Consider the following 22,352-nt stretch of genomic DNA (forward strand, 5'->3'; position numbering starts at 1 on the left):
CCCCGTGCTCTGCTCACCCCAAAATTCTGTAAAATCAAAGATAAACCCTGGAGGGGTGCCCGGCCTGGCAGGGGTGGGCAGAGGGAGGTGCTGGGAAGGTTTTTATTCCAGGAGGCTGCAGGGAATCTCTTGCACCCCTCTGGGAGGGCACCCTGTGCGTTGGGCAGGGGATCAGCAGCCAGGATGCTGCAAAGCTGCTCCTGGCAGAGGAATCAGAACCCAGGGATCTCTGTGAGGAATCCCCATCCTGCCAGCAGGGACCCTGCCATTTTACAGCCCTGCGGAGCCTGTGCACTCCCTCCCCTTCCCCTCCACCTCTTTAGCCATGTGCTGTGCTCCCTGTGCTCTGCTCACCCCAGATTCTGTGCAATCAAAGACAAACGCTGGAGGGGTGCCCAGCCTGGCGGGGTGGGCAGAGGGAGCCCAGCAGAGCTGTGGCTGTGGCACAGGGGGCAATGCAGGGCTGCCAGCGCTGAGCTGAGGGCACAGGAGCTGCCTTGCACAACAGCCCAGAGCTGCAGCCTCGATGCCCAAACCGCAGCGCCCGAGACGGCGCGCGGATCCCAGCCCGGGGACGGCTCCGCGGCGATCGGGGATGTGTCAGGGGAAAAAGGGGAAAAAAACCACAACAGCCTCTTCCCTCGCCGAGTATAAATCTGTTTCTGAGCGACAAGCGCATTTCTGAAGCCTGAAATTCCTCTTGGCGTGCTCTTTAATTGAAGAGGAGTCATTGCTGTCCAGCAGTTCTCCAGGAAAGAGCCTGAGCCAGCTCCATCCCTGGAGTGAATGGGCTGCAGTCAACAGCCTGGCCCTGGAGGTTCATCTGGAGCCCAGCATCTCCCTGGCACTCAGCCACGGAGGAATGCTCTTTCCAAATGCATCCGAGTTCATTGGCCTCAGGAGGGCTCTGGGATGAGGTCTGGAATCCAGCACTCCGCTTTACAGTAGAGGCAATTGTTGCTTAGCAGATCAGAACAACAACAACTCCCTGCCGTGCCTGGTGCAGCAGCACGGGCACGATTCCCCTGGATACCTGTGCAGGATGTTACAGGAGCCTGGGAGCAGCAGGAACCTCTCCAGAGGCTGTGGGAGGCTCACTGAAGAACGGAAAACAAAGGAACAACTCTGCTGTGCGCGACTGCCCAGCCCCGATGGCGAGAAGGAGAGGAGTGCACAGACCCCAGCAGCGCCCACAAGCTTCCAGGAGATCCCAGCATGGCCCAGCAGTGCCCACAAGCTTCCAGGAGATCCCAGCATGGCCCAGCAGGTCCCACAAGCTCCCAGGAGATCCCAGTATGGCCCAGCAGGTCCCACAAGCTCCCAGGAGATCCCAGTATGGCCCAGCAGGTCCCACAAGCTTCCAGGAGATCCCAGTATGGCCCAGCAGATCCCACAAGCTTCCAGGAGATCCCAGTATGGCCCAGCAGGTCCCTTCACTGGGATGCTCTCCCTTTACTGGGATGCTCTGTCCCTTTACTGGGATGCTCTCTCCCTTTACTGGGATGCTCTGTCCCTTTACTGGGATGCTCTCTCCCTTTACTGGGATGCTCTGTCCCTTTACTGGGATGCTCTGTCCCTTTACTGGGATGCTCTGTCCCTTTACTGGGATGCTCTCCCTTTACTGGGATGCTCTGTCCCTTTACTGGGATGCTCTGTCCCTTTACTGGGATGCTCTCCCTTTACTGGGATGCTCTGTCCCTTTACTGGGATGTTCTCTCCCTTTACTGGGATGCTCTCTCCCTTTACTGGGATGCTCTCTCCCTTTACTGGGATGCTCTCCCTTATTAACTGGGATGGTTTCTCCCTTTACTGGGAAGCTCTCTCCCTTTACTGGGATGCTCTCTCCCTTTACTGGGATGCTCTGTCCCTTTACTGGGATGCTCTCTCCCTTTACTGGGATGTTCTCTCCCTTTACTGGGATGGTCTCCCTTATTAACTGGGATGCTCTGTCCCTTTACTGGGAAGCTCTCTCCCTTTACTGGGATGCTCTCTCCCTTTACTGGGATGCTCTGTCCCTTTACTGGGATGTTCTCTCCCTTTACTGGGATGCTCTCCCTTATTAACTGGGATGCTCTCCCTTTACTGGGATGCTCTGTCCCTTTACTGGGATGTTCTCTCCCTTTACTGGGATGCTCTCCCTTATTAACTGGGATGCTCTCTCCCTTTACTGGGATGCTCTCTCCCTTTACTGGGATGCTCTCTCCCTTTACTGGGATGATGCTCATCCTCCCACCTCCTCCAAGTTTGATTTTTTCCCTCCCTTCTGCAGCCATCCAGGGTGGCCTGAGGGGCTGGGCTGGGCTCTTTGCCCACAGAATCTGCCCCACCTCGCTCATTTTCATACTCCGGTGATTTTAAAGGCAGGGGTGTGGCTGGCAGATAAATGAGGTGCTGGTATTTGAGCATCCAACAGCAGCTTTTAACTTTAAAGCTGTTTTCTGGAAGTGAGCTTGGAAGAACCCAGCAATCTGTTTGGCTCTCTGCGCTGCAGCTGACCAGAAGTTTTGGAAGCAAAAAGCTGGATGGAGAAAATGCAGAAAATATAGATTAAAACCACATGGCTAAAGAGGTGGAGGAGAAGGGGAGGAAATGCACAGGCTCTGCAGAGCTGTAAAATGGCAGGGTCCCTGTAAGGGATGGAGATTCCTCACAGAGATCCCTGGGTTCTGATTCCTCTGCCAGGAGCAGCTTTGCAGTTGTGCTGCTCTGGGGAGAAGGGAGAACAGCATCCCACAGCCAGAAAACTCCCCAGAGATGAGAACAGCATCCCACAACCAGAAAACTCCCCAGGGAATTTAAATCTGGAGTCACTGAGTGAGGGCAAGGGCTCCAGGTGGCCACCGTGGTTCTGCATTGCCCAGAAAAAGGATTTCATTTCTCTAAGATTTCATTTCTCTAAAATTTCATTTCTTTAAAATTCCATTTCTCTGGGATTTAATTTCTCTAAAATTTCATTTCTCTAAGATTTCGTTTCCCTAAAAATGTCATTTCTGTCTCTAAGGAGAAGATTGTGTTTTATTGCAGCTGAAGAAATGGGGACAGGCCCCTGCTTGTGTTAGCTTTGAAGTGTGGAGCGGATCTCCAAGGAGAAGACACAGAAGATAGGACAGAAATAAAAAGGAAATGTTCCTTTGCCCAGCTCATACCTCAAATATGAAGCAGTCACAGGACTGAGAGGTCAAAACTATAAATACGTAAGGGGGGAAAAAAATAAGGGAATTAGTCAGATGGATCATGGTTAATGCTATTAAAAATCCTTGTTTATTGAGACAGCAAGAATATATATTCGGTGTTTTCCAGAGGAGTGAAGGGAATTAAGGACAAAAATAAACTGCCCAGTTAACAGCATGCTTCCAAACTCCAGTCCTAATTAGAGGCAAAGTCCTTTATTTCTTATTTTGTACTGTCTGCTTGGTTTTAAATGATGATCTGTCCCATCCCAGAACAGATATCTCCTCTGACAAGAACCACATTGCCCCAATTTATCATCCGAAACCCCAGGGACAGTCACTGTGGGATTGCTGGACACTCAGGGCTGGTGGAGAGCGCAGAAAACACCCCAGACACATTCCTGGAGTCTGCAAAACCCGGGCTCAGCCTCTGCTTTCCTGTGCCTGAACGGCCGCAGGAATCTCAGGGCAGCAGGAAATTCAGGAAATTCACCCTTCCCAAAGGTTTTAACCTCCCTGGAGGTGGCAGATGGCGTTGCTGTGCTCTGCCGCGGGGTTATCCATCTGTGGGGGCCCCAAAACGAGGGTCTGAATGCCCCAGAATGAGGAGCTCAGTGTCCCAAAATGAGGGATTCTGAGCCCCAAAACGAGGAGCTCAGTGCCCCAAAAATGAGAGTCTCACTGTCCCAAAATTAGGGTGTCAGTGCCCCAAAGTGAAGGTTTCAGTGTCCCAAACTGAGGGCCTCAAGTGCCCCAAAAAGAGGGTTTCTGAGCCCTAAAATGAGGGTGTCACTGTCCCAAAATGAGGGTCTCAGAGCCCCCAAAATGAAGGTCTTGGTACCCCAAAATGAAAGTTTCAGTGTCCCAAAAAAGAGGGTTTCTGAGCCCCAAAATGAAGGTTTCAGTGTCCCATATTGAGGGCCTCAAGTGCCCCAAAATGAAGGTTTCTGAGCCCCAAAATGAAGGTTTCAGTGTCCCATACTGAGGGCCTCAAGTGCCCCAAAATGAAGGTTTCTGAGCCCCGAAATGAAGGTTTCTGAGCCCCGAAATGAAGGTTTCTGAGCCCTGAAATGAAGGTTTCTGAGCCCCGAAATGAGCGTCTCAGTGCCCCAGAGTGAGGATTTCATGCCCCCAGCGCTGGAGCTGTCAGAACCCAAAGGGGAGAAGGAAAAGCTTTGTGCTGTTTGAAGGCCCGGGCAGCGAGTCAGAAATGAGATTTTTTTTGGGGGGGGGGGGTAAGATTTGAACTTTGGCGAGTCAGAAATGAGAATTTCTCTTTTCTTTTTTGTAAGATTTGAACTTTGAGAGGTCATACGGGCTCAAAAGCAGGGGAGACTGAACTCCCCCATCTGCAGCCTCGTCCAAATTCACCAAGCCCTGGTGCCAATTCGGGCAGCTCGGTTGCTCTCAGCAGTGCAAAGCACCCAAAAATGGGAGGAATGTGGTTTTTCCCCCCCTTTTGGCCTGTGATAGCAAACACTTGATCTGTTTAGAGAAATCAGCCAGTCTGTGTGTACGTGTGTGCCTATGGGGAGGAATGCAAATGTATGGAAATCAGCCATGGCCTCGCTTCCAAGGGTGGGATCTGCACTGGTGCTGGCTCAGAAATTGTGCTTGGATGCTCGGCTGGACCAAAATCGGATGGTTTATTCTGATTTTTAACCCCATACCATTTTGAGTAATTTTCACAGTTTTCATTGGTTTTGGTCATTTTCATAGCTTTCATCGTTTTTGGTCATTGGCACAGTTTTTATCACTTTGTGCTGTTTTCACAGCTTTCATTGGTTTTGGTAGTTTCAATAGTTTTCATCATTTTGGTGATCGTCGCAGTTTTCGTAATTGCTGGTCATTTTCACAGCTTTCATCCTTTTTGGTCGTTTTCACAGTTATCGTTGGTTTTGGTCATTGTCACAGTTCTCATCGTTTTTGGTCGTTGTCAGAGTTCCCATTGGTTTTGGTAATTTTCAGAGTTTTCATTGGTTTTGGTAGTTTCAATACTTTTCATAATTTTGGTGATTGTCACTGTTTTCATAGTTTTTGGTCATTGTCACAGTTTTCATAATTTTGGGTAATTTTCACAGTTATCATTATTTTTGCTCACCATTGTCCCGGGTTTCCAGGTTGTTGCTCTCTGTCCCAGTGTCCCAGCAGCCCCTCCTGCCCTGTCCCCTCCCCAGCAGAGCCTCCTGCCCCCCATCACTGCAGCCTTGCATGGCTGGGGCTCTGCAGAGCAAAATAAAAACACTGAGCTCATCACAGGAGGAAAACACAAGTGAGAGGAACTGCTGTAAATATTTATATCTTCAGGGCCTTTAATGTGATTGAGATTTTCCCTTTCTGCATTTAAACGGTCAAGCTGTTGCTGGCTGGGACTGCATTTTTATTTTTATTTTATTTTTTATTTCTATTTTCTTTTTTATTTTCTATTTTTCTTTTTATTTAATTTTTCTTTTTCTTTTTTATCTTTTTCTTTTTCTCTTTTTCTTCTTTTTCTTTTTATTCTTTTCCTTTTTATTCAATTTTTATTTTAATTTTTAATTTTTTTTCATTTTAGTTTTATTTAATTATTATTTTTATTTTAATTTTAATTTTTTAACATTTCAATTTAAACTTAAATATTTTTATTATTTTAATTGAAATTTTATTTAAATTTAAACATTTACATTTCAATTATTTTTTATTTTTATTTTTATATTATATTTTAATTTTTATTTTATTTAAATTTAAACTTAAATATTTTTATTATTTTAACTGAAATTTTATTTAAATTTAACAATTTAAATTTCAAATATGTTTATTATTTTTATTATTTTTAATTTTTATTTTTCTTTTTTATTTTATTTAAATTTAAACTTAATTTTTTTTAATTTTTTTTTTAATTCCCCGCTGTCCCTGCCCTCCCTTGGAAAGTCTCTGTTGCTCTTGGAGGCTCCGCTGGCAGCAGCTGCTGCCAAGCCCTGCATGCAAAGTTTCTGCATGAAATAATGGCCTCACACCCACAGCACTGAGATGGTTTCTATGGAAATATCCTGGAGCAGGCTGCAGCCTCTCCCTGCCTTATTAGAAACCTCAGTGAGCCATAGATCTGGGTGCATATTTATATTTATATTTATATTTATATTTATATTTATATTTATATTTATATTTATATTTATATTTGTTTATGTTTACTATTTCTTCTATTCATATATGTATGTATCTATTTATATTTATATAAATATAATCATACATATATTTACATATATGTATTTATTGATATGTCTATATAAATATATATATTTATTTATAGTATATCTCTATGTTTAGGTTTATTTTTTTATATTTATATATATTTTATATTTATATATTTATATATTTATATTATTATATTTATTTTTTATTTTATATTTATATAAATATTTATATAGTTGATATTTTGGTTTTCTACATTTATATTCATGGTTTTATGTTTATTTTAATTTTATAGTTATAGAAATAAAGGCAGGATTTTTCAGAGAACACCACAGCTCCAGGCTGTCACTGGGGAGGTGTCCCAGCAGCACAGCCGGCTGTTTTCTCCCGTGCCTTTTGAGGAACAAAACACGAATTTATGGTTCTCTTTCTCTTTCCTCCTTCCAGATCATCAAGGAGCCTCCCCCACCTCCTGCAGAAGACAGCGAGGTGAGCGACCCTGAGCCCTGCTCTGTGTTGGGGACGGGGTTTTGGTCAGTGTCCTCAGGAAAAAAGTGATTAAATGACCTCAGGAAAGGTGATTAATTGACCTCAGGAAAGGCGATTAAAGCACCTCTGGGAAGGCGATTAAAGCGCTTCAGTGAAGGCGATCAAACCTGAGTTCCCAGGTGGGGAAGCGCAGCTCAGACCACCCCTCCTCACTCAGGTGTGATTCACGCAGGGACAGCCCTTGGGCCTGTGTTTAACTCTGACTCCGTTAAAATCTCGACTCAAAGATTTTCCACTTTGCTCTGAACAAATAGAAGATGGAGTTGATTGTCCGTAATCCATTTGTTTTAGGCGTTGCAGACATCCCCCTCCCCTGCAGGAGGGATTGCAGCAGCAGCAGCAGGGTTACAGTTGGATTTTTTCCTTCTCACGAAATCCTTGGCCATAAAAGGAAAAAAAAAAAAAAAAAAAAAAAAAACCCAACAAAAAAAGGAATTCTTGCATCAGCAGGTTTGGGAGCTGAAGGCCACAGGAGGCAGGAGAACGCACTGCACTCTAACAAGGAGGGGAAGCAGCTCTGCTGTCAGGGGTTTCACTGAACTCTGCTTCAGAGGCCCTGGGAGACTCTCACTGCTGGGGAAGGAAACCAGCACCGGCCAGGAACTCCCAGTTAATTTCAGCTTCCTGGCCAGATTTCAGTTTCATGGCCAGATTTCAGTTTTGTGGCAAATTTCAGCTTCATAGCCGAATCTCAGTTTCATTGTTAAATTTCAGTTTCATGGCCAATTTTCAGTTTTGTAGCCAGATTTCAGCTTCATAACCAAATTTCAGCTTCATGGCCAAATTTCAGTTTCACAGCCAAATTTCGGCCTCATGGCCCAATTTCAGTTTCACAGCCAAATTTCAGCCTGATGGCCCAATTTCGGTTTCACGTCTGTGTCTCAAGGATGAGCTCGGATGAGGCCGAGGTTGTTCAGGCTGGAGAGGAGAAGATCCTGGGATCCCTTAGAGGCACCGAAGCCTTGAAAGGAACAGCAGGGTGTCCCCAGAGTGGCACCAAGGGGTGGCCGTGGGGTTTGGGGAGGGCTCTGGGCTGGCAGAAGGGGCAGAGAGGGGTCCTGAGGGCAGCTGGGTTTCCCCTGTGCTCCCTCCACACTAAAACTCAGTGAGAAATCTCTCACACAGGGAAGGAATTGTCGTGCCGTGGCTCAGCCCTTGGTGCAGGCAGAGCTCTCCATAAATGCTGAATTCTGACAAAATTCAGGCACTGCAGAGACAACTGGGAAAATAATTATAAGGGTGGGGAGAGGGGGAAGCTGTCCAATTTTTTCTTTAATTTTTTTTTTTTTTTAATATCTGGCCAAATTTCGTTTGAGTTCCTACCCGGAGTGGTTCAGACGTCCCTTGTGGAGCCTGAATTATCCTTGTGTTACCCACGGATGAGGTTCCCTCAGGTCAGGGTCACAGCACCCAGAGCCCAGCCTGGCCTCTGAGATAAACACAGATCTTTGTTTTCTGCAACCCCTGGATCTGGGTCCCTGACTGTGAAATGCGGCTCTGTCCTGCTCCTCCTCGCTCCTTAAAAGAAACTCGAGCTCCATCTAAAGCAGATTGTGGGGCTGGGAAGGTGCCAACTTTCTGCACAGTCAGTTCCCAGCATCCTCAAATGCTCTTGGATTTTCTTGGGCTGCTTTTGGAGCTGCGGCTCCTCAGGTGGAGGGAAATACAGCTGGGGCAGGCAGGGGGTGGGAATCCACCCCAAACTGGGGCGCTGGACGTGAAATTTGGGTGCGTTTTCCCTCCCATCCCCTGCTCCTCCCTCTCCCCGCCGTTCCCAGTTCCCCCAGTGCGGTGGGCACACGGCCAGGCCTGCAGGACAGGGCTCTGGGGGCTCTTTTTGCGTTGCAGAACCCCCCCTGCCCTGTCGTTGATGCAAACAGGCTCCTGCTGCAGCAAACTTGTGACTCCTTTGTTTGTGGGGCGTGCTGCTGCCCTGGGCTCGCAGGGCTTGTGGGGAAAATTTCCTAAACCTTGGTATTTCCTGTTGTGAGGAGTCCAGTCTGTGCTGAGCCGAAGGGAGAGAAAAGAGAATTGCTGAAGGAAAATATTTCCATGGCTTTGCTTCCACTTTTTTCTTTCTTTTTTTCTTTTCCTTTTTTTTCCTTTTTTCCTTTTTTTTTCCTTTTTCTTCTTCTTTTTTTTTTTCCCCTTTTTTATTCTTTTATTTTTTTTAAAAACACAAGAAAAATCCTCATGGAAAACATCACGCAGAGATCTTGAGTTCTGGATTTGCAGCAAAGAGCCTCAGCAGCCCTGAGGAGAGGAGCCTGGTGCTTGTGACCAGTTGTTCACCCTTCCCCTGGCTCAGGACACGTTTTGCAGCCCAGTTTCTTGTGTTTTGATAAACTGAAATGCTTTTGGTTGCCGTGAAAACCGGAGTTTTTCTTGGATTTTTTTTCCTTCCCCCCCCCCTCACCACCACCACCCAGTTTTTCAGTTTTCCTGATGGGGAGTTTCAATTTCAAAGTATTTTTGGCTTTTCCAGTTTTGGAGAGCTCCTAAGTTTTGGAGTTTAGCCAAATCCCTGTGAAAAATTAAAGAAAGGAGAAGAAAAAAGAGAGAGGGACCATTTTTCTTTTCTCTCCACGTTTTTCACAGGAAATACTTCACGTTTTTGATGAACTCTGCTTTTCTGCTTTGCCAGTTCACAGCCTGAACTGTAGAAATTAAAGGGAAAGGCGCTGTAAGTGCACACTCTGACCTGGCAGAGGATTTAAAACACCTTGAATTTCACTGGAGCTTTAGCAGGCTCATTTTAAATAAACTGAGGGGAATTTTCTTGATGTGTTAAGTCACCCAAATGTGAATGTCACCATGGGATGCTGCAGCGAGCAAGGGCAGGACACACAATTTAAATCTCATTTTTCACACACACACACACAAGCCACATGGGCTCCCATGGGCAGCTGCTCCAGGTGCATTACAGGAGTTGATTGCATTTTTGTGACTTTGGGGCTGGAAAACCCCAAAATCTCAATTCCTGTTGGAGCAGGGCTGTCCCTTCCACGTGCTGGTGTTGATACACACACATTGTCCTTTCACGAGTGTCCACGCTCTGCAAAAGAACAGGGCACAGACCAGAACCTGGCCTGAACCAGGACAAGGCAGCCTGGGACTGCTCATTCCTTCCCATCCCTTCCCATCCCTGCTCATTCCCTGCTCATTCCCTGCTCATTCCTTCCCATCCCTGCTCATTCCCTGCTCCTTCCCATCCCTTCCCATCCCTGCTCATTCCTTCCCATCCCTTCCCATCCCTTCCCATCCCTGCTCATTCCTTCCCATCCCTGCTCATTCCTTCCCATCCCTGCTCATTCCTTCCCATCCCTTCCCATTCCTTCCCATCCCTTCCCATCCCTTCCCTTCCCTGCTCATTCCTTCCCATCCCTTCCCATCCCTTCCCTTCCCTGCTCATTCCTTTCCATCCCTTCCCATCCCTTCCCATCCCTTCCCATCCCTGCTCATTCCCTCCCATCCCTGCTCATTCCTTCCCATCCCTGCTCATTCCTTCCCATCCCTGCTCATTCCTTCCCATCCCTGCTCATTCCTTCCCATCCCTGCTCATTCCCATCCCTGCTCATTCCCTCCCATCCCTGCTCATTCCTTCCCATCCCTGCTCACCCCTTTCCACCCCTTCCCATTCCTTTCTATCCCTGCTCATCCATTTCCATCCCTGTTCATTCCCTTCCATTCCTTCCCATTCCTGCTCATTCCCTCCCATCCCTGCTCATCCTTCCCATCCCAAAATCTCATTCTTTTCAAAGCCTGCTCATTCCCTCCCATCCCTGTCCATCCCTTCCCATCCCTCCCATCCCTGCTGGCTCCCATGGCAGCTGCAGCCCTGCTCTGTTTTGCAGGAGGAGGATGACGATGGGCTGCCCAAGAAGAAGTGGCCAACAGTGGATGCCTCTTACTACGGAGGGCGAGGCGTGGGCGGCATCAAGCGGATGGAGGTGAGGAGAGCCCAGGCAGGGCACCCAGCAGGGCACCCAGGGCCAGGCACAACCCTCGTGAGGCTTTCAGGAGCCCAAATCATTTTTGTGCGGGAATATTGAGGAGGCAAACACAGATTTCTGGAGTTTAGCAAGGTCCTGGTCCATGCCTGGGACACAGGGCAGCGCTGCCACACAAATTAGCAGGAGATGGTTTTAGTTCTCTTGAAAAGCTCCTCCACTGCCACATTTCTCATAAATCACCGTGAAGGACGAGCTGAAAATTTGGGCTGCAGTCAAGAAACAAACCTGTGCATTGCTGTTCAGCTGGGGACACCCAGAGGCAGGGCTGCTCCTGCAGCAGGGGTGGCACAGCCTGACCCTGATTCTGATCCTGACCCTGATCCTGACCCTGACCCTGGTTCTGACCCTGACCCTGACCTTGATCCTGACCCTGATTCTGATCCTGACCCTGATCCTGACCCTGGTTCTGACCCTGGTTCTGACCCTGATCCTGACCCTGGTTCTGATCCTGATCCTGACCCTGATCCTGACCCTGGTTCTGACCCTGACCCTGACCTTGATCCTGACCCTGGTTCTGATCCTGGCCTTGGCCCTGGCCCTGACCCTGGTTCTGCCCCTAATCCTGATCCTGACCCTGACTCTGATCCTGCCCCTCATCCTAACCCTGCCCCTAATCCTGACCCTGGTTCTGAGCCTGATCCCAATCCCAATCCCGACCCTGACTCTGATCCTAACCCTGACCCTGACCCTGACCCTGATCCTGACCCTGATTCTGCCCCTAATCCTGATCCTGATCCCAATCCCACCCCTGATCCTGACCCTGACCCTGACCCTGATTCTGACCCCGACCCCGATCCTGACCCCGGCCCTGCTCCCCGGTTCCAGGTGCGCTGGGGTGAGAAGGGCTCCACGGAGGAAGGTGCCAAGCTGGAGAAGGCCAAGAATGCCCGTGTGAAGATGCCCGAGCAGGAGTTCGAGTTCCCCGAGCCCAGGAGCCTGGGCAGCAGCACCCGCCGGGCCTCGGCCCCGCAGAGGTGGTACTCGCCCATCAAGGTGAGCCGGGGCACCGGCAGCAGCAGGAACCCCCTCTGCCGTGGGCAGTGCTCACTTCCAGCGTGGCACCAGAGATCCTCTCGTTGAAATGACATTTAAAATGTCATTTCCCAGCCCCTCCAGCACTGCCAGCGCGGATCCCAGGTGGATCCCAGCCACCCCAGCACTCCAGGGGAAGCTCAGGTGGATCCCAGGTGGATCCCAGGTGGATCCCAGCCACCCCAGCACTGCCAGGGGAAGCTCAGGTGGATCCCAGGTGGATCCCAGCCACCCCAGCACTCCAGGGGAAGCTCAGGTGGATCCCAGGTGGATCCCAGGTGGATCCCAGCCACCCCAGCACTGCCAGGGGAAGCTCAGGTGGATCCCAGGTGGATCCCAGGTGGATCCCAGCCACCCCAGCACTCCAGGGGAAGCTCAGGTGGATCCCAGGTGGATCCCAGGTGGATCCCAGCCACCCCAGCACTCCAGGGGAAGCTCAGGTGGATCCCAGGTGGATCCCAGGTGGATCCCAGCCACCCCAGCACTGCCAGGGGAAGCTCAGGTGGATCCCAGGTGGATCCCAGCCACCCCAGCACTCCAGGGGAAGCTCAGGTGGATCCCAGGTGGATCCCAGGTGGATCCCAGCCACCCCAGCACTGCCTGGCCGTGTGTCCCTGGCCCTTCTCCAGCCCCTGTCCCTCCAGTCCCACCTGGGCTCACAGACAGCTCCAAAGGTGCCTGTGCCTGACTCCAGCAGGTCTCAGGAGCACTGGGGTAACTCAGGGTCAGTGCAGGGCTGAGTTCACCATGAATTCAGAGGAAATTCCAGGGCTGGAGCCGTGCACTCCTTCATTTGTCATCTGCCCCGAGTGTTTCTTCTCTCTGGGCTTCAGATCCAGCAGGACTCGAGGCTTTGTTTGCCTTCAGACCTTGCATATCGTTTTTTTTTTCCTGCAAGTGACCTCGTGCTGGAGCTGTGGAGGAGCTCCAGACACGGAGCCCCAGCCCATCCATGGAGAGCACAGAGGGTTTCTGCTTCCAGGAGAAAGCTTTGCCATCCCCTGTCTCCAGCCATCATCCTTTCCATGATGCACACTCCCTCTCTTCCACCCAGATGTCTCACAGGCTCCCAGAGATGGAGCTCTTGGCTTTCCCCAAGAAACCATGGCAGGCTCTTGGAAATTGGGACTGCAGAGTAAAAAGGAATTTTTTTTTTTTTTTTTTTGATTTTTTAAAATTTGTTCCATGGAAAGCTGTCGCTTTGCCTCTGGTTTCCTGAAGGAGAAATGGAAGGAAAAGGTGCTCATTTCTAGAGCTGTCAGGGTGGACAGGAGATCAAGGGCTCCCAGCAGCTCTGCTGCAGGGGGAGGATGGCTTGGAGCACAAGGGGTGGTTTCCCTCAGCTCTGAGGAGTTCTGGGTCCAAATGCAGAAGGATCTGACAGAGAAGTTTCTTGCCTCTCCCTTTGAGAATCCCAGACTTTCCTGGCTCTCACCTTGGGAAGTTTTCCCCCCACATCCTCTGGAAACAAGTTCCATGCAGTCATTTCTCGTGTCCGCCTCCACCCCTGCGAGCCCCAGCTCAGCTCTGGGCTGAGCAGCAGGATGGAGACCCCAGAGGGGAATTTTGGATCCCTGGAAAGGGAACAGGAGGACTCTGCCCCATGGAAGGGAGTCTTGGTCAGACCCCAGGCATCTGGGCTCACACAGGAGCCCCCAAACACCCCAAATGTGAACTGTGCCCCTCACAGGCCTGGGGATCCCACCCAGAGCAGGGGAATCAGCTCGGGGTGAGGACACCCAGCCCTTCCCCAGCCCCTCTGACACGCCCAGCTCACATTTCCACCCTCAGTCCTGGCCCAGGACACTCACACAGGCATTTCTGTCCTCGCTGGAGATTTATAATCCTCATTTCCAGGAAGGAGGGCTGTAACCTGTCACACACCTGAGTTCTGTTACCTGTCACACACCTGATGCTGTAACCTGTCACACACCTGACAGATCTGTCACACACCTGATGCTGTTATGTGTCACACACCTGAGGGCTGTTACCACACACCTGAGGGCTGTTATCACACACCTGAGTTCTGTAACCTGTCACACACCTGACAGATCTGTCACACACCTGAGGGCTGTTACCTGTCACACACCTGAGGGCTGTTACCTGTCACACACCTGACAGATCTGTCACACACCTGAGGGCTGTTATCACACACACCTGATGCTGTTACCTGTCACACACGACCAGGGCAGGACAAACCCCCCGTTTGTGTCCCCCCAGGGCAAGCTGGACGCGCTCTGGGTGCTGCTGAGGAAGGGCTACGACCGCGTGTCCGTGATGCGCCCGCAGCCCGGGGACAAGGTAAGGGACTGCAGAGCCCGATGGCCCTGCCACCCCCCTGCCACCCCCCCGTCACCTCTGTCACCTCCCCTGTCACCTCTGTCACCTCTGCCAGCCCTGTCTGCCCTGCTACCTCCTCTGCCACCTCTGATCTCCTGTGTCACCTCCTCTGTCACCTCTGATGACCTCTGTCACCTCCTGTGTCACCTCCTCTGTCACCTCTGATGACCTCTGTCACCTCCTGTGTCACCTCTGTCACCTCTGATCACCTTTGCCACCTCTGTCATCTCTACCAGCCCTGTCACCTCCTCTGTCACCTCCTCTGTCACCTCCTCTGTCACCTCTGCCACCTCTGTCAGTCACCCCTGTCACCTCTGTTACCTCTGATCACCCCTGTCCCTCTGTCATCTCCTCTGTCCCCCCTGTTCCCCCTGTCCCCTCTGGGTTTGGCTGCTGTGCTCTGCAGCCCCTGGCAGAGCCCTGGGGTCACCAGCAGAGGGTCCCAGAGGGTCCCAGATGGCCCCAGATGGTCCCAGATGGCCCCAGATGGCCCCAGATGGTTCCAATATTCCGAGGCGCTGAGGTCACACGGGATTCCTGCGGTCCTCTCGCGTTTTCAGCAGACTGGCTTTGCATTCCTGTCAGCATTAATGGGGTTATTTTCGTATCACAGATAGAGAGGTGATGTAAGAGATGCATTTTTAGAGAACTTTATCACTTTTCTAATGGAACACAGGAACCCTTATTCGTGCAAATTGCCCACAGGACCCAAACAATTCCTGTTTCTCTGCAGTGCCAGCTGCGCTTCCTTGAGAAATGTTGCTCTGTCAGGAATTTATGAGGTTTTCAAAACGTGTTTCAAGCTCAGAGCTGGCCAGGAGCTCCTCAATCAGGGACCAGACTGGGGTTTAATTTGTTATTGCATCGCATAAATTGCATTTTCATTTTGTGCTTGACTAGGTGAATGCAGATAGAGAAGGGTGTAAAGAGAGGAAAGGTACAACAAATAATGTGTAGAGACGTGTCCTACCCAAATTCATGAGGATTCAGGGAAAAGAGGGGGTTTTTGGAAGTTTACTGGTGGAGTCTCACCACTGTAAAATTTCCTTTTCAGTCCTTTTTTGTTTCTTTGAATAACCTACATTATATATTATATATTATATATATTATATTATATATATTATATTATATATTATATATAATATATTATATATAATATATTATATATAATATATAATATAGTATATATTATATTATTCCTCAAACGCTGTGGGAATTATTCCTGACCAAATGCTCTGGGAATTATTCCTCACCAAAATATTCCTGACCAAACACAGTAGGAATTATTCCTGACCAAAAGCTCTGGGAATTATTCCTCAGCAAACACTGTGGGAATTATTCTGATTTTGGGCTGTTCAGGGCTCTGTGAAATCTCTGATTTTGGGCTTTTTGGAGCCCTTTTCCCTCCCAGGCAGATGTTTCCCCCCATGCACAGCTGGCAGAGCTGTCTGGGGCTCTCTGTCAGGGACAGAGGATGCAGGGCTGGGCAGGGCATTCAAAACCTGCAAAAATCCCCCCAAAATCTGCTCCATTTGGCTTTTTTTTTTTTTTTTCCCAGCCAGGAAAAACATTTACTTTGGGAGAGGAAAGAGTAAAACACAAAATAATCTCGTGCTCAGCAGGCCAAAAGTAAAGAAAGGATCCAGAAATGCTCTGGTGCCTTTGGGGATGATTTCATATCCAAAGGAATGAATCCATGATACAGTAATGCTGATTCTGACATCTGAGTATTTACAGTGGGATCTTTTGCAGGTGGAGCTTGTGAGGGGGAAAAAAAAAGAGAAAATAACAGCTCAGAGGGCAAAGGTTTTGTTTAAAACTGTACAACAAACTGTAGCTTAGCACCAAAGAGCAAGAACAGCAATTTGCTGGCTCCTGAGGAGCCCTGGGGTATGGAGACAGCCTGAGGGGGAGTGGATGCACTTCAGGAACAGTTCTGAGCAGGAAAACGGCCCAGCTGAGCTAAAGTTCCCTTGAGCCTGGTAAAGGGGTGGGGTGGGAAGCTCTGAGAGCTCCGTGCCATGCCAGGGTGGTGGAGCCAACGTTCTCCTCTCTTCTTCATCCTGAAAACCCCTCGGACCACGGTCACAGGCAAGGGTGGGACGGGATGGGAGGTCCCAGCCGTGGCATGGGAATGGCCAGAGGTGGGACAGGGGGGTCTGAGAGCTCCATGGTGGTGGCCAGGGGTGGGATGGGAGGTTCCTGCCATACCAGGGTGGGATGCGAGGATCTGAGAGCTCCATCCCATGCCATGGTGGTGGCCAGGGGTGGGACAGGGAGGTCTGAGAGGTCCCAGCTGGGCCATGGTGGTGACCAAGGGTGGGACAGGGGGGTCTCTGAGCTCCATCCCGTGCCAGGGTGGTGGTCAGAGGTGGGACAGGGAGGTCTGAGAGGTCCCAGCTGTGCCAGGGTGGTGGTCAGAGGTGGGATGGGGTGGCCTGTGAGGTCCCAGCTGGGCCATGGTGGTGGTCAGGGTGGGATGGGAAGGTCTGTGGCTCCATCCCATGCCAGGGTGGTGGTCAGGGTGGGACAGGGAGGTCTGTGGCTCCATCCAGTGCCATGGTGGTGGTCAGGGTGGGATGGGAAGGTCTGTGGCTCCATCCAGTGTCATGGTGGTGGTCAGAGGTGGGACAGGAAGGTCTGTGGCTCCATCCCATGCCAGGGTGGTGGTCAGAGGTGGGACAGGGAGGTCTGTGGCTCCATCCAGTGCCATGGTGGTGGTCAGGGGTGGGACGGGAAGGTCTGTGGCTCCATCCCCTGCCATGACGGTGACAATTCCTGATTCCTGCCCCAGTAACTCCCCCCCCCCCCCTCCTGCTCTCCGTTCCAGGGCCGCTGCATCAACTTCACGCGGGTGAAGAACGCGGAGGCGCCCCCCAAGTACCCCCTGAACAACTCCTACCCCTGCGCCCCGCCCCCCGCGCCCATCTACACCCCCCCCGGCCCCGCCCCCATCTACAGCCCCCCTCCCCCCAGCTCCCCCCACGCCCCCTCCCCCTCCTCCACGCTGCCCCCGCTGCCCCCCCCGCCCCAGGCCCCGCCCCCCGCCCGGGCACCGCCCCCGTCCCGGCCCCCGCCCCGCCCCACGGCCTGAGGGGTCCCCCCCGCTCCCCCCGGGGCTCTCTCGGTACTGTACCCCCCCCCCCCCAATATCCCATCCCTGCCCTGGGACAGCGCAGCAGCTCCGCCCCCCCCGTCCCGGCCTCTTCTGGAACCTTCTCCCCTCTCTGCACCCCCCCCCCCCCCGAGCATCAGTGCCACCAACGCTGGGAGCCACAGCAGCCACCGAGAGCCCCGAGCCACCCCTGGGTCCCCTGTGCCACCACGGGACCCTCTGCAGGAAGGCACACCTGGCACACCTGAGCATGCCTGGCACACCTGGGCACACCTGGACACACCTGGCACACCTGGGCACCTGGGCACACCTGGACACACCTGGCACACCTGGGCACCTGGAGACCTGAGCCCACCTGGGCACACCTGGGCACACCTGGGCACACCTGGGCTCACCTGGGCCCCTGGCAGACCTGGACGCACCTGGACACACCTGGATGTCTGGCACACCTGGCACACCTGGACACACCTGGCACACCTGGACACACCTGCCACATCTGGGCTCACCTGGGCACCTGGCATGCTTGGACACCTGGGTTTTTGGGGAGGGGTTTGGGTGGTTTTGTTTTGCTTTCTTTTCCTTTCCTGAACAAGTAGCAGCTGCCTGCCCAGCTCTGGATGAGGAGGAGCCGTGTGCTCCCCCTGCTCAGCCCTCATCATCCTCACTGCCAGGAAATGCACTGGCTGCATTTCTGCTGCCCCCTGCTCCGCCCAGAGCACCCCCTGCCTCCTGCAGCCCCCCGAGCCCAGGGGATCCCCAGAGCCCCGGCAGCTCTCACAAAACTCCCTCTGGAAATGCCCCAGCAGAGGAATCACCTTTGTAGCTGCAGCTCTGTCAATAGCAAAGGTTCTCATCTTGGTTTTTACCAGGCACAGAAATGCTTTTGGAAATACCAGTTCTAGCTTTTCTAGCAAAACAAGGGGGGGAAAAAAAAAAGGAAAAAACTCTCAAGGAGGAAAGGGAGTGGAGGAAAGAGACTCGGTGGAGACCTGCCCTGGCCCCTTTGGGCAAGGAGAGCAGGGAACCCCTGGCAGAGGCTCTGGGCGCCTCCCTCCCTCTGCCAGGTCAGGTGAGACGAACCTGTGAGTCCTGAGGAGCTGGGGCTGGGCTCCCTCTGAGCCCTGCTCTGTGTGCAGGCCGTGCTCCCCTGATCCCCCGTTCTCCCCGTGCCCCCTTTGAGCCCTGCTCTGTGTGCAGGCCGTGCTCCCCTGATCCCCTGTGCTCCCCTGATCCCCCGTTCTCCCCGTGCCCCCTTTGAGCCCTGCTCTGTGTGCAGGCAGCACGGAGCAGCCCCTGAGCCCCCTGTGCTGCTCCCCCACCCCATTGTCCCAGTTCCTGCCCCCCCCGGGCACTGCCAGGGGCAGGGGAAGCTCAGACCCCCCCACTCCACACGAGCTGGGGCGAGATCCCTCATGGATGGATGGGATCTGGTCAGGCAAAGAGCTCCTGGCTTTGGCTTGGTTTGGTTGGTCTGATTTGGTTGGTTGGGTTTGGTTGGTTTGGTTGGGTTTGGTTTGGATTGGTTTGGTTGGGTTTGGTTTGGATTGGTTTGATTTGGATTGGTTGGTTTGGTTGGGTTGGGTTGGGTTTGGTTTGGATTGGTTTGGTCTGGTTTGGTTGCTTTGGTTGGGTTTGGATTGGATTGGTTGGGTTGGGTTGGGTTTGGTCTGGTTTGGTTGCTTTGGTTTGGTTTGCTTTGGTGTGATTTGGTCTGGTTTGGTTGGTCTGGTTAGGTCTGGTTTGGTTGGGTCTGGTTTGTCTTGGTCTGGTTGGGTTAGTTTTGGTTCTGTTGATTTGGTTGGGTTTGGTCTGGTCTGGTTTGCTTTGGATTGGTTTGGTTGGGTTTGGTCTGCTTTGGATTAGTCTGGTTTGGTTTGGATTGGTCTGGTTTGGTCTGGTTTGCTTTGCTGTGATTTGGTCTGGTTTGGTTGGGTTGGGTTTGGTTTGGTCTGGTTGGGTTTGGTCTGGTTTGGTCTGATCTGATTTGGTCTGGTTTGGTTGGGTTTGGTCTGGTTTGGTCTGGTTTGGTCTGGTTTGGTCTGGTTTGGTCGGGTTTGGTCTGGTTTGCTGTGATTTGGTCGGGTTTGCTTGGGTTTGGTCTGGTTTGGTCTGGTTTGCTGTGATTTGGTCTGGTTTGGTTGAGTCTGGTCTGGTTTGGTTGAGTCTGGTCTGGTTTGCTGTGATTTGGTCGGGTTTGGTCTGGTTTGGTCTGGTTTGGTCTGGTTTGCTGTGATTTGGTCTGGTTTGGTCTGGTTTGGTCTGGTTTGCTGTGATTTGGTCTGGTTTGGTTGAGTCTGGTCTGGTTTGCTGTGATTTGGTCGGGTTTGCTTGGGTTTGGTCTGGTTTGGTCTGGTTTGCTGTGATTTGGTCGGGTTTGGTCGGGTTTGGTCTGGTTTGGTCGGGTTTGGTCTGGTTTGCTGTGATTTGGTCGGGTTTGGTTGGGTTTGGTCTGGTTTGGTTGAGTCTGGTCTGGTTTGCTGTGATTTGGTCGGGTTTGGTTGAGTTTGGTCTGGTTTGCTGTGATTTGTTCCACCATGGAAGGTGTGAAATCTGGGACAGTGTAACACAGGATCCCTGTCCCCCACAGATCCTCAGCATTTCAAAAATGTTTGGGGGGGAAATTGATTTTCCACAAGACAGCGTTGAGAATTTTATTTTTATAGTGTTGGTTAGCCAATAAGGTGGTTAATTAATTGGTTAATTAACCAATAAACCTCCTGCTGGGGGAAAATGCAAAAGCTGTGTATTCTCCATGGCATTTTTGCAGATGTACATAGAAATTCTCATTCTCCCCAAACTAAGGAAAAACCCCCAATCCCTGCAGATTTAAAGAAGCAAAATAAAGCCTAGATCAGGCTAGGAAAAATCAGAATTTTCAAATGCTCCCTTTGTAATCATCCAGTTTAAGAATGAAAAACAAGCTCCAAATTTTTGTTGTACATATTGTTGCTGCATGCTTACCATATGTTAGATGGAAGCATTTCCCATCCCTTGTGGATAAAAGAACATTTTTCAAGTTGTAGTAAATTATTATAAAGCCAATGACATTTCATGGCATGTTATCGTATCAAGCTGTGCTTGTTGTATTTTTTTCTTTATGGTTGTATTGCTTTTTTTTATATATATATATATATAAAAATGTACAAATATTTCCTGTAGTGACGAGCACCTGTTTTACATGGCATTAACTGGGGCAGCTCCGGGCTGCACAGCCCATTTCTGCACCTGGACCTGGCTGGAAAAATCCACAATTCTGCAGAGGATGGGCTTTGGTGATGTTCCCACAAAAATCAGAGCCTGTCTGGGGTGAATTTTGTGTTTGGTTTGAATTTAGGAGGGAATTCTCCCACGTGAGGGTGGGGATGGAATTCCACATCCCCAGAAATGCCCCCAAGGCCAAGCTGGAGCCACCTGGGACAGAGAAAAGTGTCCCTGGCACGGCAGGGGTGGCACTGGGTGGGGTTTAAGGTCCCTCCCAACCCATTTTGGGGCTCTGTGATTTAGGACCAGCCCAAATCTGGCTGCAGGAACAGCTCCCACAAATCCCTCAGGCGCCTTTAAAAGCCCCCACTCCGTTTTTGCTGGACCCCAAAGATGAATTTAGGGGCTCCACTGAAGGCTGGGGGTGAAACCTTGCTGCAGGATCCCAGCCAGCTGCCAATTAATGCCAATTAATGCCAATTAATGCCAATTAATGCCATGTGAATGAGGTCGAAGAGCTGGAGCACCCCCGTGGTGCCATTTGTAGCCTGGGTGACCTTTCCCTGCCCAGCCCTGGCTGAAATATTCCCCAGAAAAAGCTGGGAAATGCCTTTGCTGCCCTTCCTTCACAGCTCTGCCAGGGCCTGGCAGCCTCCAGGGGCCGAGCCTCTGACTGAGGCTCAGCTTCTGGTTTATTTTGGTTTATTTTGGTTTATTTTGGTTTATTTTATTTCATTTTCCTTGCCCACGTGAGCTCTGTGGATGCTCCCTCTGCTCCCCTGGTTTTGGGGAGGGGCTCTGGGGGCTTTGGGGGGTTTGGGGTGATTTTGGGAAGGTTTGGGGTGATTTTGGGAAGGTTTGGGGTGATTTTGGGGAGCAGAGGGGCTGGTTTGGGGTTGGTTGGTGTCAGCTCGGGGCTGTGCAGGGATGTTTCACCCCTCTGTGTGTTGCATGTTCAATGTGTCCTTTGTTAAACCCAGTCATTACTCCTGATTGCTGGCCTCGATGTTATTATTATTATTAAAGAATACACAAACCTCCCATGGGCTCTGAGCCATTCCTTGCAATTTCCTGAAAATCTTCAGGAAAAAAAGAAAATTTTCACTGATTTCCACCGAGTGGTTTTTCACTGTGCTGGGAACTCACACTTGGACGTTTTCCTCCCAGAACCCAGAGCACTCCTGACACAAAACCTGATTTTTTTGGGTGGGACAGAGCCTGGAGTGTCCATTCCTCCCAGAACGGATCTCACACAAAGTGGCTCAGGCACCACAGGAATAACCAAGCTTCCACTGGCAGGGAAAGAAATTGCTTTTCTCTCCCCAAACTTGGCAGAGAAAGCCCCAAATCTGAGCCAGAGATAAGGGTTCGTGTGGGGCTGATGGAAATGCCAGACAGAGCATCCTCTCTCTGGGTAATGCATCTTTTCCTTTCAGAAACAGCCATAAAATAACTTGTTAAAAAAACACCACGAGCTGTAAAATAAATCACCCTGGATGCAGACAGTGGCTGAAAGTCTGCGGCACGCTGCCAGAACTTTTTCGATTATTTAAGTGGTTTTTAATAGGTCAATGTTGTGGAGGGTCCCTTCCTGGTGATGTGGGAAGGAAAAATGTCTTGGAGACGTGCAGGGCACGAGGGGAAATGGTTTCTCATGCCACAAAAAATATCTTGGAGAGGCGCAGGGAAGGAGGGAAATGGTTTCTCATGCCACAGGGTCAGCGTCCCCTCCAGCCAGGGGCGTCCTGGATGTGCCCAGAG

At 50.9% G+C, this 22,352-nt stretch overlaps 1 protein-coding gene across 1 annotated transcript in view; it reads left to right on the plus strand.

The window, feature by feature from the left end:
* ANTXR1 (ANTXR cell adhesion molecule 1) overlaps positions 1 to 21,632 on the plus strand; it is a 50,721-nt gene extending 29,089 nt beyond the window's left edge. Inside the window, exons 14-18 of the mRNA XM_036396843.2 lie at positions 6,789 to 6,830; positions 10,745 to 10,840; positions 11,729 to 11,896; positions 14,156 to 14,236; positions 17,106 to 21,632. Coding sequence (XP_036252736.1) covers positions 6,789 to 6,830; positions 10,745 to 10,840; positions 11,729 to 11,896; positions 14,156 to 14,236; positions 17,106 to 17,369 — 651 coding nt within the window. The 3' untranslated portion in view covers positions 17,370 to 21,632. The remainder of the gene's footprint in view (positions 1 to 6,788; positions 6,831 to 10,744; positions 10,841 to 11,728; positions 11,897 to 14,155; positions 14,237 to 17,105) is intronic.
* The last annotated feature ends 720 nt before the right edge of the window (positions 21,633 to 22,352 follow it).

This window comes from Molothrus ater, chromosome 28, assembly GCF_012460135.2.
Source record: "Molothrus ater isolate BHLD 08-10-18 breed brown headed cowbird chromosome 28, BPBGC_Mater_1.1, whole genome shotgun sequence".
Taxonomy (NCBI): Eukaryota; Metazoa; Chordata; class Aves; order Passeriformes; family Icteridae; genus Molothrus; species Molothrus ater.